General features: G+C 29.5%; 2 protein-coding genes across 2 annotated transcripts in view; one reads left to right on the forward strand and one right to left on the reverse strand.

The window, feature by feature from the left end:
- The window catches only part of LOC142328065 (metabotropic glutamate receptor 1-like), a 589,241-nt gene that overhangs the window by 375,680 nt on the left and 191,433 nt on the right, over window positions 1–22,128 (forward strand). The window contains exons 12-13 of the mRNA XM_075371535.1: window positions 4,414–4,622; window positions 6,613–6,785. Coding sequence (XP_075227650.1) covers window positions 4,414–4,622; window positions 6,613–6,785 — 382 coding nt within the window. The remainder of the gene's footprint in view (window positions 1–4,413; window positions 4,623–6,612; window positions 6,786–22,128) is intronic.
- The window catches only part of LOC142328471 (uncharacterized), a 38,812-nt gene continuing 34,536 nt past the window's right edge, over window positions 17,853–22,128 (reverse strand). The window contains exon 3 of the mRNA XM_075372281.1: window positions 17,853–20,707. Within this exon, the coding sequence (XP_075228396.1) occupies window positions 19,444–20,707 (1,264 nt within the window). The 3' untranslated portion in view covers window positions 17,853–19,443. The remainder of the gene's footprint in view (window positions 20,708–22,128) is intronic.

The following is a 22,128-nucleotide window of genomic DNA, read 5'->3' on the forward strand; positions in this document are numbered from 1 at the left end:
ACTTCGTAAAATTTTGAGTGAAACTGGGGAAAACTTTCACAGAAACGTTTCAACGTTTGAAACAAGCATACGGAGATGATGCTCTGGGTCGTACGCAATTTTACGAATGGTTTTCACGATTTAAAGTGGTCATCAGTCAATTAGAGATGATCCTTGACCAGGAAGGCCTTTGACTGATGACCCACGTTCAGAAAATCAACTATCTGGTGCGTGCAAATTGCCGATTGACTGTCAGAAAACTTGCAGAAGAGGTTAGCATCTCGATTGGATCATGCCGTTACATTTTGACTGAAATACTGAATATTCATCGAATTCCAGCAAAGTTTGTTCCTCGTTTGATGACCGAACAGCAAAAAGAACATCTACAGTGGACGTTTGTCGGCAACTTCTTGAACAAGCCGATGACGATGAAACATTCATTCAAAGGATCACAACGCGAGACGAAAACTGGGTTTACGGCTACGATATTGAAACAAAAGTTCAATCATCACAATAGATTGGGAAAGTCTTAACGCCCCAAGAAAGCATGTCAGTCTCGTTCCATTGTCAAAGTGATCCTCTCTGTTTTTTTTCGATTTTAATGGTATTGAGCATTTTGAATTCCTACCTCAAGATGAAACAGTGAACCGTGCGTACTATCAAGACGTTTTACAACGGTTACGTGAAAAAGTCTGCAAAAAGAGACTAGAATTATGGCGAGGCAGCTTCAATCACGACAATGTGCCTGAACCACTCAGCTTTGTCAATTCGTCAGTTTTGTGCCAAAAATTAGATAACTGTCCTCCCTCAGCTTCCCTACTCGACAAACCTAGCTCCTTGCGATTTTTTCTTATTTCCAAAATTAAAATCTGAAAAGACACCGTTTTGAGACTATTGATAACATTAAAGCAAATTTATCTCATTCCTTTAAGGCCATTTCAAATGAAGCTATCCAGGGCTGTTTTGCGAATTGGAAACACTGCTGAGAAAAATGTGTGAATAGGGAAGGAGATTAATTTAAGGGGACAAGGACCAATAATCGGTAAAATTAATAATAAATATTAAAAAAATTAAGTTCGGTTATTTTCTGAACAGACCTCGTATATTTGCCACACTTTTTTTGACCTTATATCTCAGGATTAACGAAATCGATTTTCTTCAAATTTGGCTCAAATATTTCTCTACATCGGGCATTGATCATTTTTTTTTAATTGTTTAAGAAGGTATAAGGGAAAAATCAATTTCGATTTTCTTCAGAGACATTATAAAGAAATCTTTAACAAAGAAAAACTTTTACCCACAACGCATTTATAAATAATCTGAAATCATTTTTTTTTTTCAAAAAATCACTTTTAAAATTTTAATACATGTTTTTGTTCTTTTGATCTACATCTCATCAGTTTAAATAGTTTTCAAAAAGTTTTTGAAAGTTTATACTTCATATTCTCATATAATAGATCTATCAAGAAATGTCTCAATTTTTTTTTAAATTATAGACCCCGGACCTAAAATCCAGAAAAAACGTATTTTTTTTAATTCTACTTTTCTTATGTTAGCCTCTATTGAAGGGGGGGTATTCGATTTAAAGAAAACATTAATTTTTAATTTGCTAAGCAAATTAAAAGTAATGCAACAAATTTGCGCAAATTTGTTAAGCGTAATCTACATATGAATATTTTTAGAAAAATATTTCTTAAAATTTATTTCCCATCTCTAACAATTATAAATTTTTGTTTTTTTGTTTTTGGCTCAATTCTTAAAATTCTTATTATTAAAACAATTTTTTTTTGTATTTTTCTTCATTACTTAAAGCGCTATTAAAAATCTAAAGTAGCTTTGGCACCTATATTACGAATATTCCGGATTCAAAATGAGAACCAATTTTCTTTCATTCTTTTCATAAAAGTTACACTTATCTGTTTTTCTTTTAAGGGATCACTTCTTTAAAAATTAATTGACCGGCGTTGCTGGGAGAGTCATACAATATTTACCAGATTTTTTTAATTTGTTGCGGCCATACGTCTTTAGTTGTTGGATTCCTTCCCCTTAATATAATATGGTTAGTTACAGTTATCTTATTTCCGTAACAGTGTATTTAGTTTCTTTGAGGTAATATTAAACTGGGTAACAAAGAATAATATTTTTTTAATACAACTTAGAACGCTTCTAAGACGTAAAAAAATTATTTTATCTGTAAGGTTGAAAACCATACCAAATAGATGATCTATTTGAGGAAAAAATTATTTCCGAAATGGTAAAACTATTATAAAAAATCCTTAGTAGACCGATGAAATCTTGTCTTCCTTTTCCTTTTCTAAAGTCAGCCTTCCACTCCTGCATTCTCTTCCATTATTTTTACCAACCTCCGTTTTAGTACTCTTAAAAATATTTTAAACTTATTCTTCTGTTCCGTACATTTTTTTGTACTAGTTTTCCTAGAATATGGTATCATTACTCTTTTCAAAAATATCTTCAGCACATTATTCCATACTACATATCCTATAACACATTTCAACTATTTTTTCCTTACCTTCCTCCTTTAAGCATTTATAAAATTTTATGGGAAGTTTTTATACTCCAGTTGATATTTAATTCTTTATTTCTTTAATTGATTTCTGCACTTCATATGGGTTAAATGGTTTAATTGATTTTGGGGGTCAGTTTATACCAATTGCAATTGATGGGGCTATGGTCCTTTAACCTGTTTAGTTACCTCCTTTACTATTTTCTATTCCTTTTCTATTTTTTCCAACTTTTCTACATTCAATTTCTTAACTATCTTTGCTTTCTCTACTTTCTTTAAAGCTGTTCTCATTTTCATCATAAGTACCACATAATCATAATTGATATATGTACTGGTAATCCATTGGCTTTTTCAACAGCATTCTTATACTTTCATCTACTAAGATTTGATCTAACTGATAGGGTGATTTGTCCCCAGGGAATACCCTTTCATGATTTTGAACTAATTGTTGGTTTTAACTAATTTTCCCCTTGGAAAAATTCTATTAATCTCCTCCCACTTTCATTCTTATCCCTAAGCTGAATTTTCCTACCACATTTCCGTCTTCACTTTCTCCGACCACAGTATTTCAATTTCCCATCAGTATTTTACAGCAATCCTTTCCTAATTTTATTACATTTTCAATATCCTCCTCTTCATAATTCGATGTTGGGATATAAACTTGTACTATAACAAATTGTTTTTGGTTATCAAACAATTCCTTAACGATGTAAATTCTATTAATAATACAACATACACTCTGCACCTGTTTTCTATTTCATTCTTCATAATTATTGTTACTCCACTTTTTCCTTCCTTTCTCCTCGAATAGAATATGGAAACTTTTCCACCTCACTTCACACTGTCCTTCCCATCTTACTTCACTCAGTCCTAACATATCCATTTTATTTATTTTCACTTCCATCTTGAGATTCTCTAATTTTCCACTCTGAAATTCCAAGTTCTTATATACAATCGGTTCTTTAACTTCCTTTGTTGTTTCTCATGGATAACTGAATAAGAAGCTATTTTAACTTCGGAACATTTAACAAAAGAAGACAGCACCATAATGCAAGGAATTACCATTAAGATCTTGTGGTTTTCCATTGCCTTCTGAATTCTATTTCCGTTGACTTTCTGAAGAATTTCCTTCGTTTTTGGGGATAATTTCCCAACTTTAGTGCAATAAAGTAACCCCCCCCCCCACCATTGCTCATCTGCTCTCTTTATATAGCGATATAGAGATAGCGTTGCACTCATAATGAACTTCTTTTACCCGGAACTCCTTTTTTTAAGGGGGGAACTCCTTTTACCGGGAGTCACTTGGTCTCTTCATTCATAACCGTTTATATACGAGTAGTTAGTAAACACAATCGTTGCCTCTCTACCACCTCTTTACAACGGAAAGATATGACCTTCCCTTTACCTACAACCACCTTTCTACCAAAGAAAGATAAATATAAGATTTTCCCTTCACCAAATCTCGGAGATAAAAACATCTCCTAATCTATAAAAAAAAATAATAAAATTTAAAAAAATAGTTTGCTATAATACTTCGAAAACTGTTACGACTTAAAACAAGCTGTATTTTTTTTCCGGGTAGTTGATTCAACTACCCGAAAGTACCCGGGTTGTTCATTTATTTCAAAAGTAAATGTATAGCGTAAACTGATAGAGAAGACAAAAATAAATATCTGTGAAGATGTCTACTGTATTACGGACGATAAAATGAAACAGTTGGACAAAGCTCTGAATCCAGTCGATTAACTTGTATGAGGACAACATATTATAGATGAAAAACTGAATGATTATGTATATATGTTTATGTATTCATTATTCATATATATATATATATATATATATATATATATATATATATATAAATATAACAAACATGATACATGACGTTTTTATTTTTATTATTTTTTCAGATAATAACGATGTGCATGTGCGTAACATTAAGTGCGATGGTCACTTTAGTCTTCCTATTTTTTCCTAAACTGTATATAATATTATTAAGGCCAGAAAGGAACAACAGAGCGCATTTTACTACATCTAAAGAGATAAGATGTCATATCGGAACTAAAGTGGGATTAGGACCAAAAAGCAATTCATATCCTAGTACGAATGACACTTCAAGGTATTTAATATTATTTTATTAATTTTATAATTTTAGTCTTATTATTTATTTATTGTTTTAATATTTGTCTAAGATCAATTATCTACAGAAAAAAATTATTAAATACAAAAATTTAATAAAATAAAATAAAAAATGTCATAAATGTTTCACTAATAATAAGTCACTGAAATACAGAATATAAACACCATAAATCAGTTAACTTACTTGACTTCAACATATATATGAAGTTGAAATCAAGAACTTATCTAACCAAAACACAAAAAAAATCATAAAAATCAAAAATTACCTATAATACATCGTACTTTTCTCTACAAAATTTCTAATTATATCACCTAACAGAGAATATTTAATCGAAAATTACAATAAATAATTTCTACCGGAAATTTAGGTGGTAATTATAAAATGTTATTCACACGTTTATAATTGTATTTGATTTAAAACTTCCGCCGTAAGTATCAAAACTTTGTCGACGGATCTTGTGTAGTTATAGTGGAACGCCGATTGTAATTAGAATTTATATATTTTTAATTGGAAAATTAAAAACGATTTATCTTACTTACTGGACGTTTCATTCTAATGTTTAATAGGAATCAAACTTAATAAAATAAATGAAAATATAAAAAAATTGTATTGCAGTAAATTTTTTTTTAAATACTCAGAACATACGTAAAGAGTAATAAAAAAATAAACTAATGAACCTTTTCCACTATAGGACTATACGGCTTAAACGTTTCCTGTAAAAAAATAAACGAGGTTATTATTAAAATAATTTTAATAAAAATGCTAATTCGAATATTTAACTACGAGGGTAGCGTGCGTAGGTTATGTTTAGTTTTTTGCCTGACCGGGATTCGAACGCTGGACCTCCAGATGAAAGGTCGAGACGCTACCACTCGCGCCACGGAGGCCGGCAGGTTATTTTTTTTATTTTTTTTTTTTTAACCTCCGAGTCCACAGTTAAGCATTACTTCAGAGGATGAGATGAATGATTTGTAGCGTGTGTGAAAAATGCCATGCCTGACCGGGATTCGAACCCGGGTTATGTTTAGTTAGGTTATATTGATATAACCCATCGGGTTAGTGGTGAACGTGTCTTCCCAAATCAGCTGATTTGGAAGTCGAGAATTCCAGCGTTCAAGTTCTTGTAAAGGCAGTTACTTTTATAAGGATTTGAATACTAGATCGTGGATACCGTGTTCTTTGGTGATTGGGTTTTAATTAACCACACATCTCAGAAATGGTCGAACTGAGATTGTACAAGACTACACTTCATTTACACTCATACATATCATTCTCTGAAATATTATCTGAACGGTAATTCCTGGAGGCTAAAAAGAAGAATCAGAAAAAAAAAGATTATGTTGGTATACGTACGATTCGTCAATACACGGAATCAACATCTAACCAAACATAACCTACGCTTACTTCGCTATTGTGCGAAGAATACAATATATTCAATAAATTAAACATACACCAGTATTCGTCAATGTACACTATTTAATTAATACTTAAAATGAATGGATACTTAATAATTTATATATAAATTTTATATTGCCAATATATGAATTTTTTTAATGTTCATTTTTTTCTCATATTTTTAAAGTTTATTTTTTTCTTTTGGGCCAGTTTGTTCAGGGACGGGTAGCAATAACTCGCGGACCGGTAGTTGAGAAACACTGCTATATAGACAGTTATTTTTCTTCTTTAAATTTCTGGTAAATCTCTTCATTTTATAGTATGATATTTTGATTATTTTTTAATTTAGTTCCTAAAAGCTTTCTTAAAACTTTTTTTAATTACTTTTTCCAGTATCGAAAGTTTGATTAGCATCCTCCTTTCTGTAAAATTAACAATTTTGTTTTAATGTTTGTATTTGTAGTGTCTAAAATTTGCATATTATTTTTATTATACTATTATTATATGTTCCAGAATCCCTTTATTTTTTTTATTATAAATGACCATATAATTTATTTTATTTTATTATTATAAGTTTCAGGGATGGAAATTGCCCTAGCACAATTAATGCACAACCAGGAATGCGCAATAATAGATCTAGTCCTTTTGATATGAATAAAACGGTGGTCAACTGTAACAATAATTTCAACGTAAATATTAACAACAAATGCAATAAAAATGTACCTCGTCTTCAGCCGACAACTATTCGTGAGTAAAAAAAAGAAAAAAAATTTCAATTTATTAATAAGTTTATTATCATTTTATAATTTATTACTAAGGTGTCTTTTTTTAACTTGTGAGTTATTATAAGCTATAATTGTCGAAAACCTAATTGTTAAACTGTTTTAAGAAATACGCGTAAACGTTTACCATACAATATATATTTATCATAGGAAGATACCGAATGACCAGTTGTGACTTACTAATATCTTATAATATTGAATAAGGTAATATCTAATAATTTTAATAATATTTGTTAAAGAAAAGAAAAATCTTCGTGGAGTGTAGAGGGGGCGGCTAATATCAGACATACATTATCTTATTAAAGTATTCCAATTTTAAGTTATCTTAAAATCATCTTAAACTGTTGTAATCATTTAGAAAATATTACTTCGCGTCTTTTTAATGTCAAATAAAATTCGTAATGTAAATTTAACTGATATAAATATATTATGACATTTATGAAAATATGATTTTCTTATGAAAACCTATTGTTTTAACCGTGACTGAAACGGGATCTGGTTTGAAAACCTCTAAAACTATCAGATCAATTTTATTGAAATTTATGTATGCTGTAATAGTGTATTTGAAGTTATGCATGTGAACATTAAATGAAAATCTGTTAAATCGTTCTTGAGTTACGCTCAATTTAAGGTAGAAAAAGATTTCGAGGTTATGTTGACTGTTTATTGGTGTATTTTTTATACGCGCTTAAAGTAACAGTGGTGAGTTAGTTTAAACTTCATGCTTGTGTGTAGAGTCTATTGGTTTGTGGTGCGTTGTACTCTGAAAATCAGTGATTCCGACTACAAAATAGTGTTGGTGTTGGAAAGGAAAGTTGATCTTCTTGTGAAGAACTGTGCAAGAGCCTTTTTTTTTAAAATTACGTCAGTTGATCATGGTTAAAAAAAATATTATCTGTTTTTATTTTTAAAAGTAAATCGGATTTTAAATAAATCTTTAAATAAACTTTAAAATATTACTTATACACAAAATATATTTTTAAAATATTTTCCGTAAGATTTGATATTTTTAAGGTTATCTTAGATATCATGAAAATCCTTCTTTCATAAATAAAACTTACCTCTTCCTTAATTTACAGTCATTTAAAAGTTAAATCTTGAGATTTTTCGTTAATAGCATGTGCTATTATTTTTATTATGAATTTATCTTCTTTAATTGATATAAAATAATTCTCTTCGAGATTTTCTTCTCTTGTACTTTATGGGGTTTACTTATATTTGTTATTAACGTTATTTTTAAAAAGCATAGATGTACGGATTTCAATAAATTTCTTTACACGAAATTATTCTTTTTAAATTAGAATATAAGATGTTTGACCTGGAAGAGGAATTAATAATGCTATTATTTCTAATTATAAATACAAAATGGATAACATGATACAGTTCTGTTCTAGCCAGTTGAGGCAGGGCATATAATGACATTGTTAAGCCACTCAAAGAGGTACAGTCCATCAAATTTAACCTAGCGCAATTTCCCTACAAAGAGATGAAATATAATCGGTGAGAAATGGTGACATATTAAAGGAATAAATATGGTTACGCTTAGCGTTATGAAAATGATTTAACATAAAATTACACACCGTAATGTTCATCATATTGTTTATCATATGCGTGAATTATTTTTTTTAAATGTTGTTTTGTTGATATTAAATATATCTATTTGAAAATGAATTAAAAATGCCATTTGAGATATTGTAAAAAAAATATTGTTACAGAATAAAATTTCTTCACACACAGCGACCGAGAATATTTTATGGCTTTTCCTATCTTTAGTTTCAGTTACATTTTACTCAGATCGTCTTCGCTAACCTATTCCTCTATTCGCTAGATATCAGTAGAGGCAAAGGCATCTGAAGTGTTATTTTGCTCAGATGTTATCTGCTGAAGGATAACATTGACAAACAGTATATTAATTTTATTTTTTTCTTGTTTGCCTCAGTCTTTCTTCTTACTCTGATGTACTTGGATGTATAAAATAACCGAGACAAAAATCATTAAATCAGAGTTAATATTATTCATTGGATAACCAACCCTTGTAATGAATACGTAAAGAATTAACGCGTAGGACTAAATGTCAATGAGTCTCGCTAAGCCTAACATAATGATGCACAATGTATGACCCAAAGGGCAAAGGCCGTCAGGGCCTCACTATATTCAGTACTGAACAGTGTCAGCCCATATCCACTGGTGACCAAACTACTCATTTTTCGGCTATACGTCCTGCCGATTCTAACATATGCTTACCCGGCACGGGGAGCTTTGTTGAACTTCACGCTTCAAAAGAAATTAGAAGCCGTCCAAAACATAGCGTTGCGGACGATATTTGGAGCACCGTGGTTCGTCAGAAACGCCACTCTTCGCCACGATGCGGGACTACACACCTTAACCGAGGTGGGGGTGGCGCAGGCACGCAGACTGTTCGGGAGAGCGGCCGTGACCGAACACGGCCATCTCCGGGACATCTACCGAGAGGACCCTACTCCACAGGATACAAGAAAACGGCCTCGTGCCGTATTAGACGAACCACCGTGAAAAGGCGCTGCGGGAGCCAAAAAATGACAAACCAGGATTAGGAACATCTATATCGCGTAACCTACAAATGAAAACCGCGCGAAAATTCCGGTCGCGAAAGTGACTGTTTTCACAGTTAAATTTTGTTAAAACTATAAGAACTTAAACAACACACCGCACCGTCGCACGAAGAGACCGCAATTTAATTCAGTCAGCATGTGCGACTTCCTTCGGAGAAGGGGACGCATTGCTCTCTCCAAATAACTAGGGCCCCGGTAGGCGTATTCCTGCTAGCCCATAACGTGCTACTACCGAAAGGACTTCGGCGGATGGACTGAAGGGAAATCACGCTGGGAGTACTAAGCTCAAAAGCTTAGTCTGACACGGTCAGCCCCGGTAAATAAATTTCACGCTCTTCCATACGGATAGGAACGCAAATTAACAAATCCGTCCATAAATAAAACTTAAAATTTATAACCGCCACTAAATAACCCGTGAAATCCGCCCGATAATAGAAAGATGCAGCAGCAAGGGACATTGTCCAGGCTCTGCGATCTGTAGAAAGAAATATTGAAACTCCCGCCATTCTTGCGTTTCTATCCTGATGCACAACAAAATATTCGGCTTTATAAAGAATGCAATGGGAAATCATTTAATTCATTTTTCTAATAAGCCTGACATGAGAGTTTGCTATTTTTAGAATTTGGTACGTTATTTAAATCGTATCAATCGCCGTAAATCTTCGGTTTGCAGCATTAAAAACTAAACGAAATAATATTTAAGTATCTCATTTAATAAAATTCTCTTTGTAACTAAGATTTCACCTTATTACAACGAATAATTTAAATTTTATGGTGACATTTTTTTTTAAAGCAGTCTTAATTTGTTTTCAGTCCGGAAACAATGATGGGAAGAAAAAATGTTATTTCGGAGATTACTCATTTTTACTGTTTATATTACAAATGCGCGAACACAAAAACAAACACACATAAAGAAAGAAAGAACGATATAAAACGAAAAGAGAAAACTTTCTGTTATAAAATCGTATTAAACGTTTTTATTTTTATTTTTTATTTTTAATCAAAAATCAATTCCATTTATTCCTGAATTTTAACTCTGTGTCGTGTTAATTTAACTACATGTAATAAACCTGTATATAATAGGCCTTTAGTTAATCCTTATTTAATTCGGAGAGCAAAGCGTGAAAAGCTGATTTAGCAGAATCAGATTAACGATGGGAGTATGAGGATCTAAAAGAGAAGGGACAACTTCCTCCTTCCACAACCCCCTTTTACGTGCAATTTGTAACCGTATGCCGTTGTTGTTCTGTGGTATAGGAGAACATAATTACTTACTCGTTGTTAATATTTCGACGAGGGTTATAGTTATAATATTTTTTAATTTTATTATTTTTTTCGTGTAATTTTAATTTAGCCCGCATCGGTAAGCTAATTAAACGCACTTGTTTAATGGTGAAGCTGGAAAAAAGCAGCCACCGTTTAAACATTTCTGTTTTATAAATGCCCGCATAGTATAAATTAGGCGTAAATTTAAATCGGTACAAAAGATATTTTGTTTACATTGGTTGTAGTTTTGTTTACGTTTATAAATTAAGCTTATTTAATTATTTTTATTAGTATATTTTTATGTAAATAATTTAGAAAATGTAAATGTAAAGCAAGTAGAATACAAAATAAATCAAGTAAATTAGAATGGATTTGTTTTTCTTTCTAACTGACTGGAAAAAACTTATGATAACGTTCTCAGAATATAAAGAGACCTTTACATTTGAAATCCCTCCATCTGTTTTTGTAAGTTTAAAAAAATTTATCCTTTTTAACGGATTGTCAAAGAATTTGGAAATCGCTACTGTGCCTGGTCATGTTTAAACATATATATATATATATATATATACATAAGATTTTTTGTCCGCTCTACCAGACGCAAATCTTAACCGATTTTGACGAGATTTGGTGGAGTGATGTAAATGAATTGGAAATAGAGTCCTATTGATTTTCAAGAGAATCGGTTGACAGGAAACGGAGTTAGAGACAAAAAAAAAACAGGGTTTTTGGGTACATTTTTAGCTTTTTTCGTTCTACTGGACGCTTTTTTTTAAATTTCCTTTTATTTTCTTAAAAATAAATTAAGAGATAAGACTGGTTTGATGCTTATTAATTGTTCTATAAAAGCCTATTTAGTGAAGCATACAAAATACTTATAATGTCATAGTATACTTATATTTATAATGTCGTAGGTAATGTTTAAATAAATATTAATATATACTAAGTTATATGCCACTAAAAATAAAATGTTTGATTAAATTTTGATATCCTAACTGAGAAACTTTATACAATACTTAAGCAATAATATTAACTTTAAGATATTTAGAGATACAATTTTTATTTTTATTTTTTTTTTAAGATACATTTTTAGAATTATTTTTAATGGATTTTCAAAGAATCTGTAGAAATTTCTATTTCACCTGTCAGATTTCATAAAGGGGTTGTCGGAATGAAAGGGGGACCAACCTTTATTTATTTTTGTATTCTGCTGAACATGATTCTGCAATGTATAAGATCTTTTCGTCCACTCTACGGGACGACGCAAATCTTAACTGATTTTGATAAAACTTGGTGGAATAATGTAAACCTATTGGCAAAAGAGTTCTATGGATTTTCAAGTGAATCGATTCAAAGAAATCGGAGTAGAGCTAAAAAACAGGGTTTTTGGATACATTATCAGATTTTTTCGCTCTGTTGGGCGCAATTGTTAACCTATTTGGATGAAACTTGTCCTACCAAGTTTCATGTCCTCCAGGTTTACATTATCCTAATGTAAACTTAGTAGCTATAGAACTCTATTGATTTTCAATAGGATCGGTTGATTGGAACCTCAGTTAGAGGCAAAAAACTGGGTTTTTTGGTACATTTTTCAAGGTTAACAAAAACCAGAAATTTGCCCTTTTGAAGCATTTATACGTCAATTTTTTTAATTGTCTAAAGAAAAATGTTTTTATTAAACCATTTAAACATTTTAAAAGATTCTACAAATTTAAACCTGTGTTATATATTTATGTGTAATATATTTTGTGTACGGTATAAGATATTAAAATAATTAAAGTGATAATATTTTGTGCTCATTAAACAAAAATTAACTCTCAAAGGATTTTAAAAATCTAATCCTTACACACTAGTAAGAGTTACAAATTAATCCGATCAAGGTGGAATTTATGAAATCTCATTAAAAAACTATGTATATAAACTAAATAATTAAACTTTTTATGACACTTAAGTAAAACAGTAAAAAGTTACAAAAATTTGTGGGAAACTATTTTTAAGGGTACAGGTATAGAACTTACTGTTTTATTAAAACGGTTTAGATACTGAGAAATGGTTAATTGACGTATTTACTAGGGTGTATTTTTAAATTGTTTTGTGTTTCACAGAATTGTAAATTTTGTATTAAGGTAAAAAGTAATAAAAAGATTTTCTTCGGTGTTTATTTCTATTTTAGAAGAAACATTTTATAGGTTAACAAAGAGCTGATAGGGGGATAAAATAAAACAACCCGAAACGTTTTCTACTGTTATTATTGCTTCAAACTCATCGGCAGTAAAACGGCACAAGTATACTTCGCAGGATCCTAGTCTAATCTGATATACGTTCATATTAATACAACCTTTTTTTAATCATTCAAAGAGAAGTAAAAATACTAAATTACATTCTGTATCGGAAAAATTCAAACAAAAAAGATCTACAACCAAGAATTAAAAAGGAAAACTTTCCGTACATCAGTTTACTATGATTACCGACACTTATATAAAGAATGTAGGACATACCTGCGAGTATGAGAAAGTATTAGGAAACTTAGCGTCTCTTTCCAGAAGAGAAATATTACGTGGTCAAGATTAAATACTAACTACAGAGGTGGTTCGCCTACTACATTAATATCAAATAATATAAAAGCTGACTAAATGTCGATGAGTTTCACTGAGCCTCACATAATGATATGCAGCGGAATATTCGGCTTTGTGAAGAATGCAATGGAAAACTATTTAACTCCTTATTTCTCTAATAAGCCTGTCATGAGAATCCATTTGAGCACACGATATTAAATTGTTTATACAATCTAAGCGCGTATGTAAACATAACAAAATCACAAAGCTTACGAAAGAAAATTTATTTTTTATAAGTTTTTTTTTTTACAAATTAAGTAGATGTCACATAAAAATTTCTTTTAGCAAAAGCTATGATATTTTATTGTGATATATTTAGTTAGGGATAGCGTAATTATTTTTACGATTTATTAAAATAAGCTTATTAAATGAAAAAAAAACGATATTTCATTTTACTTTTCTTGAATTTGAAGGAATCTAATTTTTATTTCATGAAAATTAGTTATCAAACATTTAGGAAGTCAAATACGTCTGCTGAATTTCACTTTTGAAATTTGTGACGTATTCTAAATTCATGATTTAAAAAACTACTTAGAAAATAAATAAAATAAATATTTCATTTTTTTTTTTGTATTAATTGATTGTGAAATAAGAACTGCAAAATTATAGCGCTTAAGTTATGTCATTCATTGATTTATTTTGGATGAATTAATTTATCTACGAAAAGATTAATTGTGTAATATATTAATTCTTAAATAGTTATAACTTTCTTCTTTTTTGATGCAATAATTCGAAAAAATAACAGTTCGAAATAAATAGACAGAATATTATTCTGTAACTGGATCAGTAAACAGCTTTATATTAAAAAATTAAAATACTAAAATATTCAAAATCTTGTATTGTAACAAATCATTTAATAATGTATTTTTAATATATTTTGAAAGATGTTTAAAGTTTGTTAAAAATATTTTAATATCGATAATTATTTATATTTTACTATGTTTTTAAAAATAATATTTATTTGTAATTTGTAATGTGGAAGTACTCATATGAAATTGGGAAATGGTGCTCTGTTTACTTTATAAACTAAGTTAGTAGAACATGACACTGAAAGAGGTCGTTGAATGTAATGTTTATATTATTTGTTCGTTACACAATTGATAGAGTGCACTGATAAAATTAAACCGCTCAAAAGTTTGAGTGGCTAAATGCAGAATACCTAAAATATTTCTGTTTTCACTTGTACAATTTCCACTATCTTTTTATATTATTTATATTATATAAATAATATTTATTATATATTACTATTATTATTGTTTTTATATTATTATTCTATTAACAAATTATTCATGAGTAATTTTATCTCTTCATTCTGTTATTGGTAGTTTTTGTTGTTTATAGTTTATAATATATTTGGTAAAAATTGGTCATTATCTCATTATTATATAAAGAGTCTAAAATGGTGGGTTGGCTATACTCTTTCGGATTATATTTGTAAAATTAAACAAAAATTATCCTCAGGAAAAATGGCGATTTCTCCTTCGTTCGATCCCTGTCCGCCGTTTTGTTATTTTTATATAAAAATTTATATTTCAAGTTCGGATAAAGGAATCACATTAATATTTGGTAAGCGTCTTGGTAATAGTTTTAAAATTAGCAAAAAATTAGGATTTAAATATCTTCCTAAATTACAGAATGGTGGTCATGTTTATTTTTCGATCCGTTATATCTCCGTAAATATTAGTTTTATCAAAATTTATGTTTTTGCTAAAATATTAAGCCCTAAAATATTTTGAACAAAGTGAACTTTTATTTTTTTAAATCGGTTAACAAATAGCCGAGTTATGGCAGAAAGTTGATGTAATTTTATGTCTCTTTTCATGTCCTCCACTTTACGTTCAATTCGATTAAATATGATTTGTTTTTGTTTATCTTTAATTCTAGTATTGTAAATTAATATCAAATTAAGTAATATTTTTTTCACAATAATAGACCTAATAATTAAAAATAATAAAACAACTATCTGTGATAATCTTACGTTAATTAATGTAGAACATTAGGCATACTTAAACAGTTAACAATTGTTAAAAGTTATCAGAGATGTTCAAAGTGTCCATTAGAAATTACATAAGTTTCCAGTCTTTTTCTGAGAGATTGTCATAACGTTAAAAAATTCTGGGAGTATTCCTAATTTCCTGAAATTCATTTAGGATGCTTTGTTGAAGATCCTCAATGATGAGTTGAATAAACAATAATGTGTTTCAAATAGACCCACAGGTAGACATCAAGAGGGTTTAAGTCAGGTGATCAGTCATGCCAGGGTACTGGCCCTCTGCAACCTATTCATTTGTCATGGAAAGTTTCATACAGGAAATCTGATACCAACTGACTGAAATGTGCTGGAGCTCCATTATGGTGAAACCACATATTTCCTCTTAATTGTAGACCTATGTCTTCCAAAAAATGTGGAAGATTTTCGGTTAAATGAGCAAGATAATTTTTTCCATTTAAACGATTTGGTAGAATGACAGAACCCAAAAGATAGTCATTAAAAATACCTGCCCATATGTTCGGGGAAAATCTTTGTTGATGGCCACTTTGGAAGGTACCATGAGGATTCTTGTCCCTCCAGATAGGCTGGTTGTGATAGTTTTGAACACCATTCCTGCTAAAAGAAGCTTCATTTTTACATTGTTAACATGATTAACAGTAATAGTAGCTGTGTAAAATCACTCTAAAGTGAATAATTAATATCAATTTTTTTATTATTATTTAATATTAAATCTTATTGTGAGAAAATTATTACTTAATTTGATACTAATTTACAATACCAGAATTAACAATAAATAAAAGCAATTAATATTTAATCGTATTGAATGTAAAGTGGAGGACATGAAAACAGACACAAAATTACATCAATTTTCTGCCATAACTCAGCTATTTGTTAACTGATTTAAAAAAATAAAATATCTGTTTCTTTCAAAATAAAGGGCTTAATATTTTAGCAAATAACATAAATTTTGATAAAACTAATATTTATGGAAATAGAACTGATTGAGAAATAAACATGGCTGCCTTTTTGTAATTTGCGAAGGTATATAATTCCTGATTTTTTGATCATTTTTAAAACTTTATTACCAAGATGCTTACCAAATACTAATGTGATTCCTTCATCTGAACATGGGAAATAAAGTTTTATATAGAAATAATAAAATGGCAGACAGGGGGAGAACAAAGGGGAAATCGCCATTTTTCCTAAGAATATTTTTGTTTAGTTTTATAAGTAGAATCCGAAAAAGAAAAGCCAGTCTACCATATTATAAACATTTTGTATAATAAACGTTTGTATGTTAGCAAATATCTTAAGAACCTTTAAACTAATTGATAAGAAATATTTTAACATTAGCTTCATGTAATCTGGACTGTCATTGGCTATATTAAGATAAAAAATTATTTATTAAAATGTTAAATAATAAATAATCCATTACGGTGCTGCACTTCTCATTCGGGCCGTGTAATTAATAATTAGTTATTGTATATATGATGCACAAGGAGTTAAACTGTTTATATTTTTATGATAAATTATAAGCAAATTATGACTACATAACCAAATATACAGCAATGGAGATTTGTCGGTTGAAGCACAAACTTTAATGAATTGTATTAAGTGAACTTTCTTTCTTTTTCCTGTTTAGCCTCCGGTAACTACCGTTTAGATAATACTTCAGAGTATGAATAAGGATGATATGTATGAGTAATGAAGTGTAGTCTTGTACATTAAGTGAACTGTGAGTCTCTATCATTGTGTGAGCTGGGTTTGAAGTAAAGGTAATAAAATTATTGACAAATGAACCCAGGAGCTCCAGATGAAAGGCCGAGTCACTACCATTCCACCACAGTGATCAACAAGATCTAATTTTTTTGTGTTATTATTTTATAGACAAAATAAAGGGCTCAGGTAAAGTGTTTTCTAAAGTAATTAGAGGTGTAATATGAAAGATCATGGAATTTTTATTATTCTTGGAAATGTTTGTATTACTTTTGTGAATGACTTCTGGCTTAAATTAGTTTGCCTACATATATTAGGTTATAGTACCTAGGGGGAAAAATATACATACATATATAAAAAGCATCACTATTTTTTGGTTTATATAAGTAATTCACAAGCAAAGGTTTGTGGAGATTTCTGTTTGACCTTTTACAACAGCATCACGTGAGAACCAACCAACCAATTGCTTTAAATTTTCAGGATTCATTCATGTTATCCTAGGGAAGGTTTTAAGCCATAGATCAAGACCCTAGCTCACTTGGGTGTTGAGACATAAGATTTTCATTAAAGAAAAAAACAAAAATCCTTTTACTTCATTAAATTTCTGTTAACATGGTAAAAGGAATATAGTGAAGTAAAATGATTCTTTTTTTTGTTGCATATCTGCAAAATATTACATATTCTCACAACCATGAGGATAACAAAGGTGTTAGGGTCCAGCAGGTGGAGGCGCTTGGCTAGACAGTTAGGCGAATGAACCGAACCCTGTCTGGCTAGTATACATTATAATCTGTGAGAACAGTATAACAATTGTAAAAATGTGATCTCTGTAAACATTTTATGTAACATTTATTACCAGTAAAACAAATGACATTTAACAATTATAATACAATTATTGACAAATGTATTATTAAAAATTAATTATTTGTAATTAAATAATACTTTTCTTAATTAATGTAAATTTAAGAACATCAAATTTTATGTTAAATTGCATATTAATGCATCTTTGTTTGTGTGTTCATTTGTATGATAAAAAAAATATTATTATAACATACTTTTATTAAAAGTATTTGATGAACTCTTATGAAAAATACAGTAATTTCTTATACTTAGTACATTATGTGGTCAACAGTAAAAAACACCCAGTAACCAGTAAAAGTTTTTTTTTAAATTATTTGTATGTATAACATAACAATCAATTAAACTTGGACCTGTACATTGTCTTCGATCATAGAAAATAATTAACTCCAAGTTTGAATAAACACTATAACTGAGTGATCATCAGTTTAACATTAAAAATAGACCATCTGAATCCATGACAGTAGTTCCAGCTTCATTACTTTTTATTCTATTTTTTAAGGATTGTAGAAATTTTTTGCACAGCCTTCAGTAAATAGTGTGTAGTGAATGTATGCTGATGCCATCAGTCTATGGATTTTAAGTTACTGTAACCAATTTTATGGTTTTCTTCTGAACAATTTTCAGTGTACTTTATGACAGTCGACATGACACAGAGACTTAAACTTAAATGTACGTATTATATTTTATGAACCTAAGATTACAATCTAGCAATTATGACTTGCTGGTCTGAAAACCACAAAAGGTTTAATGCACTTAGAAATTTGTTAATAAACTAAGAAAGTAGGTATTCAAATTTCATTATTCCTTAAAAATATTAAGTTTAAATATTGGAGAAAATATTGTTCAAAGGCAATTTAAAAAAAAATGCTACTGATACAAACATAATAAATTAGTACAAAATGACATAATAATAATAAATTAAAGTGAATAAGTATGATCAACAAAAATTATATGAAATAAGTAAACAATAATGTTACGAATATTCCAAAGAATACTGGAATAAAAAAAATTAATTTACAAAGACGGCCAACAGAAGTATTAAAAAATGTCACAAAAAATTATTAATTGACACAAGGAAAGTAAAAGTAATAATAAACTAGAAGGATAAGGATCTGAAAGGAGTCTGAATAGTTATATTGAGATGGATAAAAATTTATTAAGGAAATTAATTTTTTTAAATTTAACAGAATAATCAACAGGCCCAATATGGTTACTTGTTGTTTTATTAACTACACTAGAAGCTGTTTAATGTAGTTCTCTAGTTGTAATAAAGAAGCTGAATTTATCAGGAAGCATTTTTTTTAAACTAGTAAAACTGAAAAGTATTACAATATATTTATCGTTACGTGAAATGCAGTCAAAGCTAAAATAAATCTTTCTCTCTTATATAAGCCACATTCTAAACGAATTTCTATTACATTAACTACATCATTGTCTTTGAGAATTATTATTATACGTAATTCTCTCAGGTTTGAGAGAGTTATAGCTCACTCAAAGTTGAGAATATAAATCTCTGTTGCTTGATAATACTGTCATACAGAGGTTCTTCTTTTATATAAAAATTACTTTTATTTTTATTTAATTTTAATCTTTAAAACAATCCATTTCAAACAATCCTCTCTCTTCAAATTCTTGAAAGCGTTTTGTCACTAAGTTCATACATTTTTCATTATTATAGTACGCTTTCAACGGACTATTTTCTGCTGATTTAAAATCATCCATTGTGACATTCTTCAAGTCTAAAATTTGTGTTTTATGGGGATCTGCTAAAACTAATGGTAACAAAGTAATATTAACAACAATTGTAAACAATTCTGCTTTGTTGATCGCATTTTTTAATTCCATTTTATCAAGTCTTTTTTCACTACCAAACATTTCAAGGTTTGCATTTAATTCTTTTAAATAAATATTTAGAAGTTCTTCATATTTATTAACTCTAACTTCTTCTTGAACACTACTGTGAAAAAAATATAATATATCGATTCCGGGAGAAGCATATCTTGATACTTGTAAATCGATTAATTTTACCTCAATGGGTTTATTATCAACATATTTAAATAACATATTTGTAACCCATAGGTCACCGTGATTTAATACATTAAATTCATCTTCTTTAGATTTAAATATATCACAAAGTATATCCCAAGATTTATTTACAAAATTTTCTAAATATTTTATATATTTCTGCATTTTTGGCAATTTTGTAGCTTCTTGTATAAAAGGTTTAAAAAAATTCTTTAAATCTTCCCTAAAACTTACAGGCAAATCTCTATTATAAAATACTTCTCTACCTACTTTTATTATTAATTCAGGTTCCAGTTCATATAATTTAACAGAAGCAGCATGATATTTTGATAATGCTGAAAAAGCAATTTTGCACTCCTCAAAATTTAATTGTTTCATTCTATCAGCCATTTCATAACCTTTAAATTTTAAATCCTCCAATATTATTACATTTTTTTCTGTAGAAAAAAATGATTTTGGTGTCAAATCTCCCCATCTGTCTCCAAATACTGATTTATATTTTGGTATTAATTCATTATAAATCATAACTTCTTTTTCAATAATTCCCAGTTGTAACATAAAATCAGCTAGCCCTGATGCTTCTGTTAATGATTTTAATATTAATGAAGTTTTTAATAATTCATCATCACCTGACTTTTTATATTCTACTTTAACTCTTAATATTTCACATGCATAATTATTTCCTTTTGCTACAGGAGAATCTACATCAATATTTTCAATTATTATAGAATCAGAAGATGAATCACTACCATTCTCCAAAGCTTTTCTTATAAAATCTTTTGTTATCCAGGCTGGTGTTTCATTTTCCAATTTGTTTTCAGTCCTGAAAAATAAAAAAATAGAATAATTGATTGATATCATTAATAGTGGAAAAGTATCTGGAAACACTTTTCCAGTTTTAAAGTATATTTCAGTTTGATGATATTTAAGTCTTGCATAAATTATAATTTTATTATTGCAATACTTAAAACAAATATCTTGTTTTTTTGTAAGATACTATATTAATGAAAAAAACGACAAAGAATTCTAAGCAGTACCTGATTATTGGAGTGAACGAGCCTGCCTACAAAATAAACCAGTCTCATGCACTTAGAATTAACAATGCATGTTATCTTTTTTCTTTTTTTTCACCTCCAGGACCACTGTTAAAAATTGCTTTGGAAAATGAGATGAATGGTCATTTTTGTAGCTAAAAATGCCATACCTGACTAGGATTCAAACCCGGGACCTGTGGATGAAAGGCCGAGATGCTACCACATGTACCACCGGAGGCTGGTGTTTTTTATTATCAGGTTAGATATATCTTATCTACACACACACACACACACACACACACATACATACATACATATATATATGTTATATATTGTTATCTGTTTAATATAGTATTCAGATTTGAGTATATATTCGTGAAATATGATGGGCTAGCTGACTGCTTCAATGAGCTTAATTATGTGGTTATAAAAGTTCTAAAATATTCTCATTCTACTTTGGTAAACCTGACCAAGTTGTTACAGATACTTCTGACTGCAATTGCCAGTACTGAACTCTACATGAGCACTCTGAAACTAATTAAAACTTACTGGAGAAAATGTATAACTGGGAGCTCAGTCTCATTTTTGACCAGATAGAAAAACAATCTTTTAATGACATGTGTTTAGGGCAAAAAAATGTAGTAAATGAAAATAAATATTTATTATGAGGTATGTTTCCAATACAGCAATTTTAAATAAATTTAACATTTGGCATTTTGGTAATTTATTTAAAAAGACCTGTACAATAACCAGTAATAGTAGTTAACAGAATTGAGGTTACTATCCTTGAGCTTCACCTGAATTCAAGGTTGAGTAGTTTTATGAAGGAATGGATGAGCTGTGAGGTATATACATTTGTGATATCCTACCAGTATTGGTACTACTTGTATTAAAAAAATTAGCAATTGTTTTAAAAACAGAATATATACAGTAATGCATTTCAACATTCAAAGAAATTATGCAAAATAGTCTTGACAGTACCACATAATTTTGAGACCCCTATGTTGTCGTGTAAAGGCCTTCACACTGGAAATTCTCACTCAAACATAAAACTTGCTGATTTTTGTAGAAGATTTAGTACAAACGCAAAAGTAATTCACTAGCTTCTAGGTAGGCAAATTTTTTTCTTTCTTTGCCATTTTCTAAATCAGCACCAATATTGTTTCTTAATCTGTACCTCTCTAAAGTTTCCATATATTGTACACTCTTC

This window comes from Lycorma delicatula, chromosome 7 (assembly GCF_047948215.1).
Source record: "Lycorma delicatula isolate Av1 chromosome 7, ASM4794821v1, whole genome shotgun sequence".
NCBI lineage: Eukaryota > Metazoa > Arthropoda > Insecta > Hemiptera > Fulgoridae > Lycorma > Lycorma delicatula.